The sequence below is a fragment of the Oncorhynchus nerka genome, unplaced genomic scaffold, assembly GCF_034236695.1.
Source record: "Oncorhynchus nerka isolate Pitt River unplaced genomic scaffold, Oner_Uvic_2.0 unplaced_scaffold_37___fragment_2___debris, whole genome shotgun sequence".
NCBI classification, from domain to species: domain Eukaryota; kingdom Metazoa; phylum Chordata; class Actinopteri; order Salmoniformes; family Salmonidae; genus Oncorhynchus; species Oncorhynchus nerka.
The window spans coordinates 43,772-67,050 of record NW_027039946.1 but is presented as its reverse complement, the minus strand read 5'-3'; the positions used below and the strand labels follow the sequence as shown (position 1 = coordinate 67,050).

The 23,279-nt window shown below is 46.5% G+C and overlaps 1 protein-coding gene across 1 annotated transcript; it reads left to right on the top strand.

The window, feature by feature from the left end:
• The first annotated feature begins 6,770 nt into the window (after positions 1–6,770).
• Positions 6,771–11,670, top strand: LOC135559558 (filamin-A-interacting protein 1-like). The gene is given in 4 exon segments (XM_065015571.1): positions 6,771–7,330; positions 7,812–10,644; positions 10,910–10,981; positions 10,983–11,670. Coding segments are annotated over 4 exon segments (3,087 nt in total). The 5' UTR covers positions 6,771–7,205; the 3' UTR covers positions 11,040–11,670.
• The last annotated feature ends 11,609 nt before the right edge of the window (positions 11,671–23,279 follow it).

Genomic DNA, 23,279 nt, shown 5'->3' with positions numbered 1-23,279 from the left:
CTGAGGCGTGTTTTCGCTATCCGTGGTCCAGCAAAAGTGCTAAGGTCTGATCGAGGTACAAACTTTATAGGTGCCTGCAGGGAACTGGGTATCGACACAAATGACTCAGAACTGACTAAATACCTCTCAGATAAGGGATGTACTTGGATATTTAATCCTCCACACTCGTCTCATATGGGTGGTTCTTGGGAGAGACTCATTGGGGTTGCCAGACGTATTCTTGATGCTATGCTGTTTCAGACGGGCTCCACTCATCTCACACATGAGGTCTTGAGCACTCTTATGTCTGAAGTTATGGCAATAATCAATGCGAGACCCTTAGTGTCAGTATCAACCGACCCTGACATGCCTACCATTCTCACACCCTCAATGTTACTTACACAAAAGACCAGCGCTACCTCAGCCCCTTCCGGATACTTCAGCATGGACGACCTTCATGGAAAACAGTGGAAGCAAGTCCAGTGTCTCGCTGACACCTTTTGGAAAAGGTGGCGACAGGAGTACCTGACAACGCTGCAGAGACGCAGAAAATGGACAGCAGAAAAGCCAAATGTAAAAGTGGGAGATGTTGTCTTATTGAAAGACAGTCAGGCACACAGAAATTGACTGGCCAGTCGGGCTTGTGGTAAAAACCTTTCCCAGTACTGACAAAAAGGTTAGGAAAGTAGAACTAAAAATTGTCAAGCAAGGAGCTGCTAAGGTGTTTCTGAGACCAATCTCAGAGATTGTTGTTCTTCTTTCTGAAGCATCCTAGAGACAAAAGATAAAAATAGAAAGGACATTATTTGTTTCTTGATATGTTTTATTTAATAGTGGCACAATTTCATTATACCAGGCGGGGAGTGTGCTGCCATCCTGTTAGAAGGTAACAGATTATTTTATTACAATGGTTAAATTGGATTTTCATTGTGTTCAATGGTGTTATTTGCCCCCTAGTGGCGCTTTCTGGTACTTAGAAAGACAACGCAAACGGGAAGTTCAGAATTTGTTTTGCACGCATAGAAGCAGCTACAAACAACGCTACGGTGCAGGTCTTTCAATGTAGTTATTTCTTGTCACGCTTCAGCCTTGGAAAAAGATTTGTTTGTAAGTTCGATTCAAGCATTTAGCTAATGATGATAATCTTGTTATTGATAGAGTTTCTTACATATCAATGTTGGTTGCATTTACTCACAAATTGCAATGCCTTTTGTGTATGTCGTTAGCTGTATTACTTTGCTCATGCGTCATGCAAACGAATTGTAAAATATACAATACTGTAGTTTTGTTACTGTTTCTAGTGTAATATGCTTTGTTATTCTACATAGATGGTTATACATTATTAGAGTAATGAAAGGAGCAATTACCATATGGTTAACAATTAGCTATATGGTTTGGCATCATGCCAGATGCATGGTACCTTAGCGCGTGCTTTGTATTTATGCAACTTCAAATGTTTAATGTACAGCTACAGTATGTCGGTGTGAATTGAACACTAAAGTATATTCTTTTCTGTATTTTGCAGTTTCACAACATAAACGTTTTCAATATATTCATTCAAGAAAAGTCACGCCTTGGGAGTTTTATTGAAGACTTAGTTGTTAGCTATCTGTCTAGTTTTGCATGGGAACGCAACTCAAGGGCAGAATAGAAGCGTTCGAACGGTTTTGGACATACCCCTCTCTGGAAAGATGAGAATCGTATGAGCACAATCTGCTCTACAACCCCCACAAGTGCCACGAGACTCGTCTGAAAGTAACCCCGGTAGAGGGCCGAAAAATATATGGGAGTGACTAGGGCATTTCCACGTAAAAGGGGGTCTTTTTTTTTAACCCCCCCCCATTTTGTGGTATCCAATTGTTAGTAGTTACTATCTTGTCTCATCGTTACAACTCCCATACGGGCTCGGGAGAGACGAAGGTCATGCATCCTCCGAAACACAACCCAACCGCACTGCTTCTTAACACAACGCGCATCCAACCCGGAAGCCAGCCGCACCCTTTTCGGGGCGGCAGGGTAGTCTAGTGGTTAGAGCGTTGGACTAGTAACCGAAAGGTTGCAAGTTCGAATCCCCGAGCTGACAAGGTACAAATCTGTCGTTCTGCCCCTGAACAGGCAGTTAACCCACTGTTCCTAGGCTGTCATTGAAAATAAGAATTTGTTCTTAACCGACTTGCCTAGTAAAATATAGGTAATATAAAAAAATTAAAAATGTGTCGGAGGAAACACCGTTGACCTGGTTAGCGTGCACTGCGCCCGTGCCCGCCACAGGAGTCGCTAGTGCACGATGAGACAAGGATATCCCTACCAGCCAAACCCTCCCTAACCTGGACGACGCTAGGCCAATTGTGCGTCGCCCCATGGACCTCCTGGTCGCGGCTCGAATCCAGAGTCTCTGGTGGCACAGCTAGCACTGCACCACCTGGGAGGCCCTAAGGTATACATATTTTTTGAGGGCTTCTTAAATCTATCAGATATAGGACAGACACTTCAAAACTGACTTCCTTTTGATTAAATTTTTAATATCTGTTTTTGCATGTATGAATCGGTTATTAAAAGGCTTTTCTATGGGCTAATAAGTGTTTGATCAAATAATATATACCTGTAGTTTTTATTCGTGCAGGGTTTCTAAAAATTGAAAATCAAATAGCTAAATTATCATTGGTATGACCATCTTAAAACAATTCCATATGTTAGCTGAGTAGAAACCCAGCCTCGGGCCCTTAGACTCTAGGTGGATACAATAGGCGTTTCTTTAGTAAAAAGACAGGTGCTGCTGATAATACTGCAATCGTCGTCGAGGCAGAGGACATGTATGTGTAGTCCATGTATCTGATGCTGTCTGGCCAAAAAGATTATGGCATGTCATACTCTTTTTGTCTTAACAGCATCAGATACATGGGCTAAATATAGTAAGACAGAGGGGGCGCTGTTTCGCTTGCTTGGATGCTGTCTTCGGTGAGAACATGCAACAATTGCAAAGAAGTTACAGTTCATAAGGAAATCAGTCAATTGAAATAAATAAATGAGGCCCTAATCGATGGAATTCACATGACTGGGAAATACAGATATGCATTGGTTGGTCTCAGATACCTTAACAAAATGAGGTGATGTCGGCAGATGAACAGCACAACAATGGGCTTCAGGATCTCATCACAGTATCTCATTCAAAAGTGCATTCAAATTAACGTAGATAAAATGCAGTTGTAGTATGGGCAATTGTGCCCATACCATAACCCCACCGCCACCATGGTGTACTCTGTTCACAACGTTGATTCAGTGTAGTTTCAGTCAAAGGAAAGTTGACGGGTGCACAGTGCACTGTTCGGATGCTGGAATTATTTTGGATGAATGTGAGAAGGACATTTTTTAAGTGATTTGTTTGAAAATCAGATGAAAACATCATGACTGTTTGTGTTCATGGCACAGTAAAAAGGTAATGCATTTTTTTTTACAGTTAAATTACATGTCTTTACTATAAATCCTGAGGGGTCCTCAGACTGGCCTCTGCCTGGGGCCTCCAAATCACTAAGTCCACCACTGCAGTGGTGAGATGTTTCTATCTCTGTTTGTGAGAAATAGACAAGAGGATGTTACCCACTCTGCCAGACAGTAAATGCCAGACACCCGAGGCTTCCCGGCATACACTCTGTGTTTTTCAGACATACAGCCCAGCGTCCAGAATGGCACCCTATTCGCTACATAGTGCACTACTTTTGACCAGAGCCTTATGGGCCCTAGTTAAAAGTAGTGCATAGGGCTCTGGTCAAAAGTAGTGCACTATATAAGGAACAAGGTGCTATTTGGGACACATACAGTCTTTCCATGGACCCAATACACATCTCCATAGTTAGGTAGGGCTTCACATTACTTAATGATTTTGAGGAATGCCCTTGAAATCCTAGTACCCCACCTGTGCTCTGCCTTGTTTTTCTGAGTCGAGGACATGTAGAGTGGTTGGTTCAGTGAACTAGTGAACAAATTCACAGAGATTTCACGGTCTGTTGGACGTAGTGTGGAGAAGACAGCCCATGACTTCAGAGTCTAATTACCTTGTTGAAAACAGACAGCATGCTGGCAGACACCCATAGACTACCAGTCACTGTGTTTACGCTAGTTAGCATTGGCCCACAAAACTACGTCGAACTTCCTTCATACTGGACATAAAAGTGTTATCCACAAGTTGATTTGACTTAGTTAAATGGCCTCAAAATCCCAAAGTATTCCTTTAAGCAGGCTGAGAACAACAAGCTGACCAACAACCATACATTTAGTTAAAGCCTTTAGCTAGGTTTATATGAATGGAGTCTTAGAGGGAGTGTTAAATATATGACATGTTTAAATAATACATTTGAGGGGTTTTATATTCCTATTTGGTTTGAGTGGGTCACATTCAGCAACATCGGAAATGACAGACTAGTGACTTCTGCACAATTCAAATGCATGAAAATGATTATACTCCATCTCCAAACATGTTGTCACCTCAACATCATTACTCATTTGGTGAGCAGATGTCCATCTCTGGTTTTCTCTCAGTCTCGAGTTTTGAAAGATTTTGTAAAGCAGCATGTGCTTTGTGTGTGGGAGTCTGTATACTGCAAACTAGATACTTACATGCTCTTGTCTTGTACTCTCTGACGCACAGATTTGCAGTTGCCCCGTCAACCCCCACCCCTCACCGATGACCCTTCCCCTCCGCGCCTCCCCCATCAACCCCCACCCCTCACCGATGACCCTTCCCCTCCGCGCCTCCCCCATCAACCCCCTCACCGATGACCCTTCCCCTCCGCGCCTCCCCCATCAACCCCCACCGATGACCCTTACCCTCCGCGCCTCCCCGTCAACCCCCTCCCCCGCTCTCTCAGCATCGTGTGATAACACATTCCTCTCAGCTGCAGTCATCCCAGACATTCACTCACTGTAGGTGATGTCATAGACTGGACAACCCTGAGCACCTGTGAAAGGATGCAGGTCAGTGCACACACAGAGACAGACATCTGCTCCACTCTGGTGGAACCTCTACCACCACTCCTTTTCTATCAGGTCTTCTGTCAGTAGTTATTCTTACAAGAAGATAGGTATGTTTTCCCTACATTAAAATATAGTGATATGGCCGTCTCTGTTTTCCAAATGTGTTACTTTAAACTGAAACAAAATGATGATACTCTCCCAGAGGAAAACATTCTCCCTGAGTAGAGGGATTTTTTTCAAATGTGACTTCTTCCTTTCTGTTCAAAGTTTTTTTTAATAGTAATCGTTATATTAATTGGTGTGTCATTAGTTTCGTCTCCTGTGGGCTTGGCTTTGGCCACAGACATGTGGTATGGGAGGTTTGGAACTTCTCTGCTAGACGTCACTGATAGGCCTCTGTCAACAGAATTCCTATGAATAGCCCTGACCACCAGGAAACACACTGGTCATCTGATAAAGGACGTATTCATAATGCCATGAAACACTACCATCACCACTGAGAATGGTGGAATCCAGGAGGTATCTTGTAGCACAACAATATTAGTCATAAGTAGTGCACATAAAGGGAATAGGGTGCCATTTGGAACGCAAACGTGGTCTCCTCAGTAAGATTTTCTGCATACCTTGAAGTAGCCTTGTTGTATAATTCCTCTCTCCTGAAATGCAGTGGTAGCTAATGGTAAATATTTGTGGTGAGTCATGCAACAGTTAATTCCTCTATTTCCCTTAATCTGGAGCCTTTTCTCCTCGACAGCTGCCAGGCAGATTGTGTTGAAGGCCACCCTGGACCTCGTGACGCAGGTTTTAGGATTCATATGACGAGTGAAATCGTCTGTGTGGTATTTGCATGATTCCATTTTAACAAGAGTCCAAGTGTTGCTCCCCAACCAGGAACTGTAGTGTGGGTGAGAGATCCTGTATGTGCTTTAATGGTGAGAGCATTGCTGTGCTGCAAATATCTGCAACCTTCCTGCGACAGACTAGCGTTCTAGGGGTGTATTTATTCATTAAGCTTCCTTGCAGTACAGAAACAAGATGTTGGCCCATATGGCAGGAGTCTTTCTGGTCTACTTTTATCCCACCTTGGGATTCTGCATTTATTAATTACACTGTGTACTATGGATGTAGTAGTAGCATCCTACACAGATAGACATTTTGATTTTGTTCTACCACTTTGCTTCCCTTTGCATTCAAGGGACAGAAGATAATGAACTAGAGGGTCTGGCACTAGTGTGACATTGTTCTCCCTGAAACAAAACTTTCCCCTTGTTTCTATGGAAACACAGTTGGCCGCAAGAAGGACAAGAGACAATTGGGTCAGGCAAGACACCAGCTAGTATATGAGAAGTGGAAAGACACTACTAACTTAGTATCACTTTACCTCTGGTCTAAAAGGCTGCTGCAAATCTACTGTATTTCTCACAAATACAATTCCCCCTCTCTGTTGGAGGAGAGAGAAAGAAAAGAAAGAGGGGGACAGGAAAGACAGTGTGAAAAGCCTTCCCCCCTGGCTTGAACTCCTCCTCTGTGGCCAAACAAGGGCAGCACCATTCTGTGCCATGAATGGGAGGAGGGATGACATCACCACCCGCAAGTGGAGCAGGGCTAGTTTTACACAACATTCACCTTTCATTGTCCATTGATGACATGTTTGGAATGTGATGGCTAAGTCCCTGTGGAGTGGGGGCCCTCTCATGACCCTGTGAGAGAGAGCCGCTGCCTGCCTGCATACAGCTCAGCTCCTGCACTATCCAAAACACACTAGGGATGGACCTACCTGCTATGCATCCCTCCTGACTAGCAGTCGGTAAGTCTGATAGCTTAAGCTGTTGAAACTTTGAGAAAACAGCGAAATCTGGCTGCGATCATTGTTGTTAGACCGGCTCCTGGTGGATTTGGGTAATGTGCCATGCAGGGAGAATGTTTGTAATACAAAGTAACAGGCTTCAACCAAGGACAATGATGTGCAGGACTCACTCCTGATTATAATGTGTTTCTAGTGTGTCTACCATATGGATGGGGACCTGTTGCAGTCAGCAGACTCTCTCTATAGCACTTGGACAAAGAGACTCCCGCAGAGATTAGTTAAACATCTACTAACATTATTCCGTTAAGGTTCACTCGGTGGCCCTAGGTTGGCAGTGTGCCACATTAAGGACACTGGTTGCGTTTTTACAGTTTAGCTAGCATATCTCTGATGTTGTGGTCCTTTGCTCTGTGTGAAGGGCAGGGTTACCCCTGTTGAGGAGAATCAAATGAGGGTTCAGGCTTCTAATCTGCCCTCCTGTTGTTCCCTCTCCTATCATGCCTTTGCCATCTCTTCTGCTTGCCTGCCTCCCATTCCAGCTCCCACCACTGCCCACGGGACTCTGGGCTGGGGGTAAGGAACTCATTTTGAGTCTGGTCAGGCTCCTCTACTCTGGGAACTACAGAGATGTGCACACTAGCAGGGCAATCTATACAGTGTAGTTCACTTCAGTGTCTCACATGCTACCTATCACAAATAAATGTTTGAAATGTTAGTAACTTTGGAGATTTGTGAGAAATGTTGAGTTAGAATACTTTTTCATTCATTCTGTTAACACCTTTCTATTTTTTTTAAACTATTTGTACTTTACAAACTCATAGGTTCAATAGTTATAAGTGCTATGTAGCAGTAGGTAACTACAGTGTTCCTGTACACTGTTCCTGTGGGTGTAATTACAATGTAGTAGATTCACAGTGTCTTAATATAGAAGGGGATCAATCATTATTACATCAGGAGCAACATCTGAAAATCTCAAATAGAGAATTTAAATTTCAATCACACTTCATATCTCTCACTTCCTCTATCTCTGTCACATTCTCTCTCCCTCTCCCAGATTAAAAGAGCTGCTGGAGCAGGATAAGGTGTACCAGGCTTGTAAAGACAAGGATCAGAGCAGGAGGCTAGAGAAGGTCCGTGAGGAGCTGGTCAAACTCAAGTCCTTTGTCCTGATGCTGGTGGACGAGCGGCAGCTCCACATCGAGCAGATCGACCAGCAGAGCCAGAAGGTCCAGGACCTCAGCAGCGAGCTCCAGGAGAGAGAACAGCGACTGGTCGCTGTCAGCGGCAACGCCAAGGAGGACAGCCAGAAGGTCCTCAAACTCGAGGCGGAGCTAGAGTGCAAAGCCACCAAGTTCACCCAAGAGCGTGAGGAGATGACTGCCAAGCTGGCCAACCAGGAGTCCCAGAGCCGACAGCTCCGCCTGAAGCTGGCAAGCCTGGCCCACAGGATCGAGGAGCTGGAGGAAAGCAACAAGGCACTGCAGAAGTCAGAGGAAGACCTCATAGAGCTGAGGGACAAGATCAGCAAGGGGGGGTGTGGGAACTCCAGCCTCATGGCAGAGCTGGAGACACTGCGCAAGAGAGTCCTGGAGATGGAGGGCAAGGATGAGGAGATCACCAAGACAGAGAGCCAAGCCAGGGAGCTGAGGAAGAGGCTACAAGACGAGGAGACCACTGGCCGGGAGCTGAGGCTGGAGGTGGAAAAATTGCAAAAGAGAATGGGGGAGCTGGAGAAACTGGAGAGAACTTTCAACATGAACAAATCAGAGTGTGCAACACTTCATGTTAACATAGTAAGAGAGAAAGGACTGGCAAATGACTTAGCTGGTGAGCTGGACACAGTTAAAAAACGTATGAAAGAACTGGAGAACTCTGAATCGAGACTTGAGAAAGCAGAGATGGGCCTAAAGGATGACCTGATGAAGCTGAAGTCATTTACAGTGATACTAGTGGATGAGAGGAAGAACATGACTGAGAGAATTAAACAGGAGGAGCTAAAGAGCGATGATTTAAATAAGATGTTCAAAACTGAGCAGGGTAAGGTTATGGAAGTCACAGAAAAGTTGATTGAGGAGAGCAAAAAGTTCCTCAGACTGAAATCAGAAATGGAGGTAAAAGTGACGTCTCTTACTAAAGAGAAAGATGAACTGAAAACGAAACTCGCAAGTGAAGCGGAAAAGTGCAGGGATCTTAGATTCAAGGTCGACGTGATGAAAAAACAAATGAAGGGGCTAGATGAGGCAGAAAGAGAATCATTAAAAAGCAGAGCTAATAAGGACAAAATATCCCTAGCTGAGCACAACAAAGTCAAGGAGCTAACGCAGGAAATCGAAAGACTCAAAAACCGCCTAAAACAGCTAGAGGTGGTGGAAGGTGACCTGATGAAGACAGAGGACGAGTACGAATTACTGGAGAAGAAGTTCCGAACGGAGCACGACAAGGCCAATGTTCTCGCTCAGCTGCTGGATGAGATGAAGAGTCAGACCGCCATGAACAAGGCCATAGAGAAGGGAGAGGCGGTGAGCCAGGAGGCTGAGTTAAGGATGCGCTGCAAAATAGAAGAGGCCAGAACCAGAGACCTGCAGGCAGACGTCCAGGCTCTCAAAGAGAAGATCCACGAGCTGATGAACAAGGAGGACCAGCTCTCCCAGCTGCAGGTAGACTACTCCCTCCTCCAGCAGAGGTTCCAGGAGGAGGACGACAAGAAGAAGAGCCTGAGCCAGGATGTGGTCAACCTCACCAAAGAGCTGGAGGTCACCAAGCGCTACAGCCGCGCCCTGCGTCCCAGTATGAATGGGAGGAGGATAGTAGATGTCCCAGTCACCTCCACCGCAGTGCAGACAGACGTAGTGGTCAATGAGCCTGTTGAGGAGGACACACCTGCAGTGTTCATCAGGAAATCTGTCCTGGAGGAGAACCATATTATGAGCAACCTGAGGCAGAGGGGTCTAAAGAAGCCTGCAACCGTGCTGGAGCGCTACCCCCCTGCAGCCACTGATCTGGGCCTGAGAAAATCTTGGATACCTTGGATGAAAAAGAATGATGCAGTGACGATCACTCAGACCACCCCAGAGAAGACCCTATCCCCTCAGGTTAATGGGGACTGTTCCGCTCGTCCACCCGAGCTGACCATGTCCCAAAAGCCAGGCCAGCCGCTGCACATCCGAGTGACCCCCGATCACGAGAAAAGCACTGCCTCCTTGAAGATCACTGGCCCTCGTGCTGAGGACTTCTTCTCCAGCACCACCATCATCCCCACCCTGGGCCTTCAGAGGCCCCGCATCACCATTGTTCCCAAGCCCACCACCGTGTCCTCAAAGAGCAAGCCAGGTGAGGGCATGATGGGTGGGCCTGAGCGGTGCAAGTCTCCAGTCACCATCACCACCATCTCCAGGGCCAAGTCCCCAGACAGGAATAAGGGCTCCTCCTACTCAGACTCGAACAGACCTCTCTCCCCTGTCTCCATAATCACAGTGAACACCACTCCAGTGGCCTTTGCCTCCACATCCCCCGAGACCCATGACATGAGCACCATGGGCCGGGCTGTGTTCAAGGTGACCCCAGAGAAGCAGTCGTTGCCCACGCCTGTCCGAAACTACAACTCCAATGTCAGTATCATCACCACCACAGAGGACAACAAGATCCACATCCATCTGGGAGCTCAGTTCAAGAGGCCATCACACCGTAGCAGTAGCAGCCCCACGGTGACAGTAAGGCCCCTTAGTGTGAGCACAGAGAGCAAGGAGGCACCCACAGGTACGGTGATGCGCTCCCCATGTCAACCCAACAACACCACCATGCCTGGGAAGACTACGCCAAGCAAATTGACCAGCAGCATCACCATCACCCCCATCACCTCTGCCCTCTCCAGGCCAACTCAGTCTGTGGTGAGTATTCAAATTCTAGTATATTTACAAAAGCCCTCTATCGCTCTCTCTCTCTGTCACATTATATGATGATTTTGAACAAGAACTGTCTCACTAACAGAGGCTTTTTATTGCACAATTTAGAAATTGATTGGTTGTAGTCATTTACAGATGGTAGGCTAAGTACATTCTATTCCATTATTAGTAACAAAGTATTTATGTTCAATTATGTGACTTTCTTTTCAGATAAAACAATCTAAATGATATCCAATCTTCTATATTTCAGTTGCTTCTTAAATGTTTCAAAATGATATCAGGCGGGGTCTGCTCCCTAGATAGCACTGTTTCCAGGTATACCAAAAATAAATACACTTCTTATATTACGTGTTACTGTACCAATACTAACACTGGAATGAATTGAGATGCATATCCCCAACATAAACAGGCCACTCTTAAAGGGCCTTGTTTTGACACACCAGTTTCTACAGGCACAAACTGACATGTTCCTTCCTTTTAACCCAAAACAGACCAGTGATGACCAATTTGGATGTTTGACTACTAAAGTGGGCTGACCTGCACATCAGCAATAAGACCAGCTTATTGTAGTGTATAATATCTTATCCCAAGTTCTGTTAATGGGATGCTAGCTTTGAAAGGCACTTTCCTAAGTGTGAGGTGAGCTATGGTAACATTGTGGCATTTCATACAGCTAGATTTAAAAGAAGCTCTTTATGGATGGAAGCTTTTTGAAAGATAAGAAATGCAACACTTATATTGCAATTCTAATGAAAACCAATATCCAAGATGGCCAACTTTTGTCATCCCTCTTGAATCGGTGTGAATGTATTTCTTTCATTTACATGTAATTCTGCAACACTTGTTTTAACAATGATCAAATTCACAGCAACAAGTATATAGCTTGCCAGCTTGAATTTAGTTCCACCAAATGTACACAAAGTTGTTCTTGTTGCTATTGTGTGTGCTTGTCTATGATAATAATACTTGAAAAAACCTTTTCTGTCTGTGCTTTTGTCTTACTTTGTGATTCCTTTCAGCCCGGGGCGGATGTGCAGTCATCTCGGGCCACGGCCACACGAATCCCTATGCCAAAAGGTATGAAAACAGGCAAGGCAGTTGTGACAGGCGTTTCCACTGTGACACGGATAGAGTCGCGAGCCGAGAGCCAGTCTATGAAAATTGAACTGAAGAGGTCGACAGTCTGCAGCTCTACCTCCTCAGGGGGAGGGAAGTGCTGAGGGCCACATGCTGCCCCCACTATCTATCTATGGACTCAGAGTCCCCCATGATTCAATTCTGACCAATCTGTTGCCAGCCAAAAACAGATAGAATAGGATACTGTAGGCGGCGTTGGATTTCATCTGCTCACAGATACACAGAGAATAGCTCTATCAGAAACACAGACATGTCTCTTTTCTCCATTTCAAACATTGGGGCAGCACATTGAAATGAGATTGTATTGTAGTTATGTATGTTTTCCAAAAAGATTTGTATATCCATGTTGATTTCAATCAGGCTGTGTGACACGTTGACCAGAATGCATTTCCATGCATGTTTTAATCTGACCAGAATGCATTTGCTTTTTGTTTTGATTGACACAATGTTATTAGTCCCTCATCAGGCTTGTTGTCACACAGAGTTGTTGATATTTTTTGTTTTCATAATTCATGTTGTTAAAGGTCTAATGTAGACATTTATTTATCTAAATATCAAATCATTTCTGGGTAAAAATTAAGTACCTTAGTGTGATTGTTTTCAATTAAAATGGTCAAAAATAAACAAAAATAGCAAAGGACAATTTCTCAAGCAAGAATTTATGGGAATGGTCGGAGAGGGGAAAACTGAAAATTAGCTGTCTTTACAAACAGCTCTTACACCAAAAGGGCATTATCATATTCACAGTATTATTTCAACCTCATAGTGTGAAAAATATAAAACACAGGATAATCACATTTTTGACTGCACTGGGCCTTTAATATTTTTGTTTATTTCACCATTTCTTATGAAGGTTTTGGAATACGGTACAGTAGCTCTTATGAATTTCGTGTGTAAAATACCGTTTGATCAGTCATCAACAACACTAATTTGTGCCACATTTAAAAAATATATTTTTCTTTGGAATAAAGTATGACTGTTTGTTTATATTATTCATGTGGAGATATTACAATGCAAAATCTTCTTGATGTTCACTAAATAAAGAATTTTGTGAAAGCAGGAGAGTGAGAGTAACAAACAGGAAACCTTCCATGGTTGAGTGTTTTATCCATACTACTCTCATAGGGGACCCCTCTTTATATCTGTATCATTACAGCGTCTGTGACAGCATGGGCAGCGCCATCCCGACCCGGTTGTCTACTTTGACTACTGTAAAATAGCGCAAGACCTCAATGGCAATGTCCATGCTAAAACGGGTTCCATCCATGATGAGTCCTCTATCTATCTCTGTGACTGCTCTGTAGAATGACATCTGTAAAATGGCTTACAGCATGTCAGAGAAGACTAAACAAAAATTAACTCTTCATCTGTAATCTTGCATGTCCATAATGTTTTAGGGACAGATTGAAATTTACTGGGTGGGAGGAGATGGTCCAACTCAAGGTGTCATTAAAAAACTAAATGCATCCCTCTCCTCAAAGTAAAAAATATTTTCACATAATGTTTACGACCACAAATATCAATAACTGTAGCGACCCTGTGTTTATAATTGTAAATATCAACTTTGCCACTTCAGCATGCTTTTTTGGAACAGTCGATGCCACGCAGGCCTATGGGCCAGAAGGTTGAGGGTTCGCCGACCACCACAGACGAGCTCACTCTCCCTGCATTTTTCATTACACTACAATCAGAGCTGTCTGCAAACAATGATCAGCTAAGGGGAAATCAGATGTTCTACATTTTCATGCCATATTTATATAAAATATATGCAACAAATTTTCCATTAACAGGTTTCTGTGTCAATGCATCACACAACCAAGAAATAAAGCATACTGACTTCGGGCACTTCAGTATCAGTTTATTTATTGTGATGTTAAAACACAAACAATGTCAATCTCGAGAAACAGAAAATGCATCCCAAACGACATCCCTCCCGACTTTGTAGGCTCACGCAATATCGAAGGTTTGGTTCGACAATCTCAGAATGTCATTCAACTTTTCTGTTTTGTAACAGGTCTCTTTCCATTCATCAATTAACTGCTGCACCTCTTGAATTGATTGATTGATTTTAATTGTCAGTAAAAAAAAATACATACAGTACCAGTCAAAAGTTTGGACACCTCTTCTCATTCAAGCGTTTTTATTTTTAAAAACAGTAAGACATCAAAACTATGAAATAACATATAGAATGATGTAGTAACCCAAAAAAAGTTAAATCAAAAAATATATTTGAGATTCTTCCAAGTAGCCACACTTTGCCTTGATGACTGACAGCTTTGCACACTCTTGGCATTCTTTCAACCAGCTTCATGAGGTAGTCACATGGAATGCATTTCAATTAACAGGTGTGCAATGTTAAGTTAATTTGTGGAATTTCTATCCTTCTTAATGCGTTTGAGCCAATCAGTTGTGCTGTGATAAGGTAGGGGTGGTATACGGAATATGGCCCTATTTGGTAAAAGACCAAGCTCAAGAAGAGCTCAAATAAGCTCAAATACCTCTGCTGCAGAGGATAAGTTCATTAGAGAGTTACCAGCCTCAGACATTGGCACCTCCGATTGCAGCCCAAATAAATGCTTCACGGAGTTCAAATAACAGACACATCTCAACATCAACTGTTCAGAGGAGACTGAGTGGCCTTCATGGTTTAATTGCTGAAAAGAAACCACTTTTTGATAAAAATGATTATGGGGGCTGTCTTGTTAGACTTCAGTGCAGCTTTGACATTATCGATCATAGTCTGCTGCTGGAAAAACGTATGGCTTTACACCCCCTGCTATAATGTGGATAAAGAGTTACTTGTCTAACAGAACATAGAGGGTGTTCTTTAACTGGGTACTGGACTTCCTGACGGGCCGCCCCCAGGTGGTGAGGGTAGGCAACAACATCTCCACCCCGCTGATCCTCAACACTGGGGCCCCACAAGGGTGCGTTCTGAGCCCTCTCCTGTACTCCCTGTTCACCCACGACTGCGTGGCCACGCACGCCTCCAACTCAATCATCAAGTTTGCGGACGACACAACAGTGGTAGGCTTGATTACCAACAATGACGAGACAGCCTACAGGGAGGAGGTGAGGGTCCTCGGAGTGTGGTGTCAGGAAAATAACCTCACACTCAACATCAACAAAACTAAGGAGATGATTGTGGACTTCAGGAAACAGCAGAGGGAACACCCCCCTATCCACATCGATGGAACAGTAGTGGAGAGGGTAGCAAGGTTTAAGTTCCTCGGCATACACATCACAGACAAACTGAATTGGTCCACTCACACAGACAGCATCGTGAAGAAGGCGCAGCAGCGCCTCTTCAACCTCAGGAGGCTGAAGAAATTCGGCTTGTCACCAAAAGCACTCACAAACTTCTACAGATGCACAATCGAGAGCATCCTGGCGGGCTGTATCACCGCCTGGTACGGCAACTGCTCCGCCCACAACCGTAAGGCTCTCCAGAGGGTAGTGAGGTCTGCACAACGCATCACCGGGGGCAAACTACCTGCCCTCCAGGACACCTACACCACCCGATGTTACAGGAAGGCCATAAAGATCATCAAGGACATCAACCACCGAGCCACTGCCTGTTCACCCCGCTATCATCCAGAAGGCGAGGTCAGTACAGGTGCATCAAAGCTGGGACCGAGAGACTGAAAAACAGCTTCTATCTCAAGGCCATCAGACTGTTAAACAGCCACCACTAACATTGAGTGGCTGCTGCCAACACACTGACACTGACACTGACTCAACTCCAGCCACTTTAATAATGGGAATTGATGGGAAATGATGTAAATATATCACTAGCCACTTTAAACAATGCTACCTTATATAATGTTACTTACCCAACATTATTCATCTCATATGCATACGTATATACTGTACTCTATATCATCGACTGCATCCTTATGTAATACATGTATCACTAGCCACTTTAACTATGCCACTTTGTTTACATACTCATCTCATATGTATATAATGTACTCGATACCATCTACTGTATCTTGCCTATGCTGCTCTGTACCATCACTCATTCATATATCCTTATGTACATATTCTTTATCCCCTTACACTGTGTATAAGACAGTAGTTTTGGAATTGTTAGTTAGATTACTTGTTGGTTATTACTGCATTGTTGGAACTAGAAGCACAAGCATTTCGCTACACTCGCATTAACATCTGCTAACCATGTGTATGTGACAAATAAAATTTGATTTGATTTATGATTTGATTTGATGGAAGCCTATCAAATATAATCCAGTTAGAATCAGGAATTCTCCAGGGTAGCTGTTTAGGCCCCTTGCTTTTTCAATTTTTACTAATGACATGCCACTGACTGACTAAAGCCCGAGTTTCTATGTATGCGGATGACTCAACACTATACGCTTCAGCTACTACAGCAACTGAAATGACTACAACACGCAACAAAGAGCTGCAGTTAGTGTCAGCGTGGGTGGCAAGGAATAAGTTAGCCCTAAATATTTCTAAAACTAAAAGCATTGTATTTGGAACAAAACACTCACTAAACCATCAACCTCAACTAAATCTTGTAATAAATAATGTGGAAGTTGAGATGACTAAACTGCTTGGAGTAACACTAGATTGTAAACTGTCATTGTCAAAACATATTGATGCAGTAGTGGCTACGATGGGGAGAAGTCTGTCTATAATAAAGCAATGCTCTGCCTTAACATCACTAACAACAAGCAAGTCCTACAGGCCCTAGTTTTGTCTTATCTTGACTACTGTTCAGTCGTGTGGTCAGGTGCCACAGAAAATTGCATTTGGCTCAGAACAGGGCAGCACGGCTGGCCCTCAGAACAGGGCAGCACGGCTGGCCCTCGGATGTACACAGAGAGCTAATGTTAATCATATGCATGTCAATCTCTCTTGGCTGAAAGTGGAGGAGAGATTGACTTCATCACTACTTTTATTTATGAGAGGTATTGACATGTTGAATGCACCGAGCTGTCTGTCTAAACTACTGGCACACAGCTCGGACACCCAAGGATACCCCTCAAGACATGCCACAACAGGTCTCTTCACAGTCCTCAAGTCCAGAACAGACTATGGCAGGCACACAGTACTACATAGAGCCATGACTACATGGAACTCTATTCCACATCAAGTAATTGACGCAAGCAGTAAAATTAGATTTTAAAAAACAGATTAAAAAAATACCTTATGGAACAGCGGGGACTGTGAAGCAACAAACATTGGCAGACACATGCACACACACACACGATAACATACACACTATACATACACATGGATTTAGTAATGTAGATATGTAGTAGTGGTGGAGTAGGGGCCTGAGGGCACACGGTGTGTTGTGAAATCTGAATGTATTGTAATGTTTTAAAATGGTATAAACTGCCCTAATTTTGCTGGACCCCAGGAAGAATAGCTGCTGCTTTGGCAGCTGCTAATGGGGATCCATAATAAATACAAAAGGACACAAATAAGAGACTTGCTTGAGCCAAGAAACACGACCAATAGACATTAGACAGGTCCTTTGGTCTAATGAGCCCAAATTTGAGATTTTTGGTTCCAACTGCTGTCTGTGAGACTCAGAGCATAGGTGATCACGGCACGCGTGGTTCCCACCGTGAAGCACGGAGGAGGAGGAGTGATGGTGTGGGTGTGCTTTGATGGTGACACTGTTTGTGAGTTATTTAGAATTCAAGGTGCAGCGACACACCATCCCATCTGGTTTGCGCTTAGTGGGACTATCATTTATTTTTCTACAGGACAATGACCCAAAACACACCTTCAGGCTGCGTAAGGGCTATTTGGCCAAGAAGGAGTGTGATGAGTGCTGCATCAGATGACCTGTCCTCCACAGTCACCCAACCTCAACCCAATTGAGATGGTTTGATGAGTTGAACCCCAAAGTGAAAAACAGCCAACAAGTGCTCAGCATATGTGGGAACTCATTCAAGACTGCTGGAAAAGCATTTCAGGTGAAGATGTCTGAGAGAAAGCCAAGAGTTTGCAAAGCTGTCAAGGCAAAATGTGGCTACTTTGAAGAATCTAAAATATATATTGGATTTGTTTAACACTTTTTTTGGTTACTACTTAATTCCATATGTGTTATGTCACAGTTTTTATATCTTCACTATAATTCTACAATGTAGAAAATAGTAAAAATAAAGAAACCCTTAAATGAGTAAGTGTGTCCAAACTTTTGACTGGTACTGTGTACATAAAGGAAAATAAATTTAGGCCTAACCCCAGAGAGATGGTGTAACGATCTGAGTGTAGTGGGTGATGAGTCAGGCGCAGGAAGCAGAGAGTTCAGGTGAGTGCTATTTTAATGCACAGAGAAACGGCGAACATAAGCCAACCCTCACGAAAACACAGGGCGTAATGAACAAACAAATGCCCCAAACAGGGGGACTTAAACTGTCTAGGGAAAACCCACAAAATGGGAAACCACAAAACCCATAGACGTGTACACAAGTACACCAAACAGACGGTCACAATAATTAATCCCGCACAAGGAACCTGGCGGGCCGGCTGACTAATAAAGCCTTACTACTAACTACCTAACTCAAAACAGGTGCATTCAATAAACACATAAGGAGGGGGAGGAAATAATCAGTGGCAGCTAGTAGGCCGGCGACGACGAGCGCCGAGCGCCACCCGAACGGGAAGGGGAGTGTCCTTCGGTCGGAGTCGTGACAGTACCCCCCCCTTGACGCGCAGCTCCCGCAGTGCACCGACACCGGCCTCGAGGTCGACCCGGAGGACGAGGCGCAGGGCGATCCGGATGGAGGCGATGGAAATCCCTCAACATTGACGGATCCAAAATGTCCCTGGTGGGTACCCAGCACCTCTCCTCCGGACCGTACCCCTCCCAGTCCACGAGGTACTGCAGGCCCCTCACCCGGCGTCTCGAGTCCAGAATCGTATACGCCGGGGACCCCTCGATGTCCAGAGGGGGAGGAGGGACCTCCAGCACCTCACCGTCCTGTAGGGGACCAGCTACCACCGGCCTGAGGAGAGACACATGAAACGAGGGGTTAATACGATAATAGGAAGGGAGTTGTAATCGATAACACACCTCGTTTATTCTCCTCAGGACTTTGAACGGCCCTACACACTGCGGCCCAAGCTTCCGGCAGGGCACGCGGAGGGGCAGGTTTCGGGTCGAGAGCCAGACCCTGTCCCCTGGTACAAACACGGGGGCCTCACTGCGGTGGCGGTCAGCACTCCTTTTCTGCCGTCCACTAGCCTGTTGAAGGGATTCCTGGACGGCCCTCCAGGTCTCTTTGGAGCGCTGCACCCATTCCTCCACCGCAGGAGCCTCGGTCTGGCTCGGATGCCACGGTGCCAGGACCGGCTGGTACCCCAACACACACTGAAAGGGGGACACATTAGTAGAGGAGTGGCGTAGTGAGTTCTGGGCCATTTCAGCCCAGGGGATGTATCTCGCCCACTCCCCTGGCCGGTCCTGGCAGTACGACCGCAGAAACCTACCCACCTCCTGGTTTACTCTCTCCACCTGCCCATTACTTTCGGGGTGATAACCGGAGGTCAGGCTGACCGAGACCCCCAGACGCTCCATGAATGCCCTCCATACTCGGGACGTGAACTGGGGGCCCCGATCAGAAACGATGTCCTCCGGCACCCCGTAGTGCCGGAAGACGTGGGTGAATAATGCCTCCGCAGTCTGTAGGGCTGTTGGGATACCGGGCAACGGGAGGAGACGGCAGGACTTAGAGAACCGATCCACAATCACCAGAACCGTGGTGTTGCCCTGAGACGGGGGAAGGTCGGTCAGGAAATCTACGGATAGATGTGACCATGGCCGTTGTGGAACGGGGAGGGGTTGTAACTTCCCTCTAGGAAGGTGCCTAGGAGCCTTACTCTGGGCGCATACCGAACAGGAGGAGACATAAACCTTAACGTCCCTAGCCAAGGTAGGCCACCAATACCTCCCCCGAAGGCTTCCCACGGTCCTCCTCACCCCAGGATGACCCGAGGAGGGTAGGACGTGAGCCCACTGAATCAGTTGGTCCCGAACACCAAGCGGCACATACCTCCGCCCCGCCGGACACTGAGGAGGCGGGTTCAGCCCGTAACGCCCGCTCGATGTCCGAGTCCACCTCCCATACCACCGGTGCCATCAGCTTTGAGGCCAGAAGGATGGGAGTAGGTTCGGTGGACCTATCCTCCGTGTCGTAAAGGCGGGACAGTGCGTCCGCCTTCACGTTCTGGGAGCCCGGTCTATATGATAAAGTGAACCGGAATCGAGTGAAAAACATGGCCCACCTTGCCTGACGCGGGTTCAGTCTCCTAGCTGCCCGAATATACTCCAGATTTTGGTGGTCGGTCCAGATGAGAAAGGGGTGCTTAGCCCCCTCAAGCCAGTGTCTCCACACCTTCAGAGCCCTGACCACCGCTAACAACTCCCGGTCCCCCACATCAGCGGAGCTGGGCTGAGCTTACTCGAGAAGAAAGCGCAGGGGCGGAGTTTTGGTGGCGTACCCGAGCGCTGTGCTGTGATAGCACGGCACCCACCCCAGCCTCGGACGCATCCACCTCCACTATGAATGCTAGAGAGGGGTCCGGATGCGCCAACACGGGAGCATCCGTGAACAGCGCCTTCAACTTGTTGAAAGCTCTGTCCGCCTCTGCTGACCACCACAACCGCACCGGGCCCCCCTTCAGCAGTGAGGTAATTGGAGCCGCTACCTGGCCAAAACCCCGGATAAACCTCCGGTAGTAGTTGGCAAAACCCAAAAACCGCTGCACCTCTTTTACCGTGGTCGGAGTCGGCCAATTACGCACGGCCTTACTGCGGTCACCCTCCATCTCCACCTCCGAGGTGGAAATACGATAACCCAGAAAGGAGACGGCTCGTTTGGAGAACACACACTTCTCAGCCTTGACATATAGGTCATGCTCCAGCAGTCTACCAAGCACATTACATTACATTTACATTTACATTTAAGTCATTTAGCAGACGCTCTTATCCAGAGCGACTTACAAATTGGTGCGTTCACCTTAAGACATCCAGTGGAACAGCCACTTTACAATAGTGCATCTAAATCTTTTAAGGGGGGTGAGAAGGATTACTTTATCCTATCCTAGGTATTCCCGAAAGAGGTGGGGTTTCAGGTGTCTCCGGAAGGTGGTGATTGACTCCGCTGTCCTGGCGTCGTGAGGGAGTTTGTTCCACCATTGGGGGCCAGAGCAGCGAACAGTTTTGACTGGGCTGCGCGGGGAACTGTACTTCCTCAGTGGTAGGGAGGCGAGCAGGCCAGAGGTGGATGAACGCAGTGCCCTTGTTTGGGTGTAGGGCCTGATCAGAGCCTGGAGGTACTGAGGTGCCGTTCCCCTCACAGCTCCGTAGGCAAGCACCATGGTCTTGTAGCGGATGCGAGCTTCAACTGGAAGCCAGTGGGAGAGAGCGGAGGAGCGGGGTGACGTGAGAGAACTTGGGAAGGTTGAACACCAGACGGGCTGCGGCGTTCTGGATGAGTTGTAGGGGTTTAATGGCACAGGCAGGGAGCCCAGCCAACAGCGAGTTGCAGTAATCCAGACGGGAGATGACAAGTGCCTGGATTAGGACCTGCGCTGCTTCCTGTGTGAGGCAGGGTCGTACTCTGTGGATGTTGTAGAGCATGAACCTACAAGAACGGGCCAGCGCCTTGATGTTAGTTGAGAACGACAGGGTGTTGTCCAGGATCACGCCAAGGTTCTTAGCGCTCTGGGAGGAGGACACAATGGAGTTGTCAACCGTGATGGCGAGATCATGGAATGGGCAGTCCTTCCCCGGGAGGAAGAGCAGCTCCGTCTTGCCGAGGTTCAGCTTGAGGTGGTGATCCGTCATCCACACTGATATGTCTGCCAGACATGCAGAGATGCGATTCGCCACCTGGTCATCAGAAGGGGGAAAGGAGAAGATTAATTGTGTGTCGTCTGCATAGCAATGATAGGAGAGACCATGTGAGGTTATGACAGAGCCAAGTGACTTGGTGTATAGCGAGAATAGGAGAGGGCCTAGAACAGAGCCCTGGGGGACGCCAGTGGTGAGAGCGCGTGGTGAGGAGACAGATTCTCGCCACGCCACCTGGTAGGAGCGACCTGTCAGGTAGGACGCAATCCAAGCGTGGGCCGCGCCGGAGATGCCCAACTCGGAGAGGGTGGAGAGGAGGATCTGATGGTTCACAATTGACACCTTGCGTACCAGAGACACATGCGCGGCGTGAGTGGCTGAGTAGATCAGAATGTCATCGATATAAACAACCACTCCCTGCCCGTGCAAGTCCCTGAGAATATCGTCTACAAAGGGTTGAAAAATGGCTGGAGCATTTTTTAACCCATTCGGCATGACGCAGTACTCATAGTGGCCCGATGTGGTACTAAATGCGATTTTCCACTCGTCTCCCTTCCGAATACGCACCAGGCTATACGCACTCCTGAGATCCAATTTTGTGAAGAACTGCGCTCCCTGAAAGGATTCCACTGCCGTACCAATGAGAGGTAGTGGGTAGCTGAACCCCACTGTGATGGCATTTAGACCTCTATAATCAATACACGGACGCAATCCTCCCTCCTTTTTCTTCACAAAAAAGAAACTCGAGGAGACGGGTGAAATGGAGGACTGAATGTACCCCTGTCCCAGAGACTCCGTGATATATGTCTCCATAGCCAACGTCTCCTCTTGGGACAATGGGTACACGTGACTCTTGGGAAGCGCAGCGTTACCCTGGAGATCTATCGCACAATCCCTTCCCGGTCGATGTGGTGGTAATTTAGTGGCCTTCTTTTTACTAAAAGCGATTGCCAAATCGGCATACTCGGGGGGAATGCACACTGTGGGACCCTGGTCTGGACTTTCTACCGAGGTGGCACCGACGGAAACTCCCAGACACCTTCCAGAACACTCCTCTGACCACCCCTGGAGAACCCCCTGTCTCCACAAAATTTTAGGATTGTGCCGGGCCAGCCAGGGAATCCCTAACACCACTGGAAACGCAGGCGAATCAATAATATAGAGACTGATACGCTCCCTATGATTCCCCTGCGTTACCATGTCCAGTGGAATCGTGGTCTCCCTGACCACCCCTGACCCTAATGGCCGGCTATCTAGGGAGTGCACGGGAAAGGGAGAATCTATCGGCACAAGCGGAACACCTAATTTAATAGCGAGTCCGCGATCCATAAAGTTCCCAGCTGCGCCTGAATCGACTAGCGCCCTATACTGGGAAGAGGGGGAAAAATTAAGAAAAAAAATCAAGACAAACATGTGACCAACAGGGGGTTCTGGGTGAGTTTGGTGCTGACTCACCTGGGGTGATCGAGAAATGTTCCGCCTGCCATCTCGACTCCCAGACGGACCCCCCCAGCACCGATCGGCCGTGTGTCCTCTCAGACCACAGTTGGTGCAGAGGGAGCCTCCTCCTCCGGTACCCCTCGGCAAAGCCCCTCCCAACTCCATCGGAACAGGAGTGGAGGTGCTGGGTGATGGAACACACAGGACC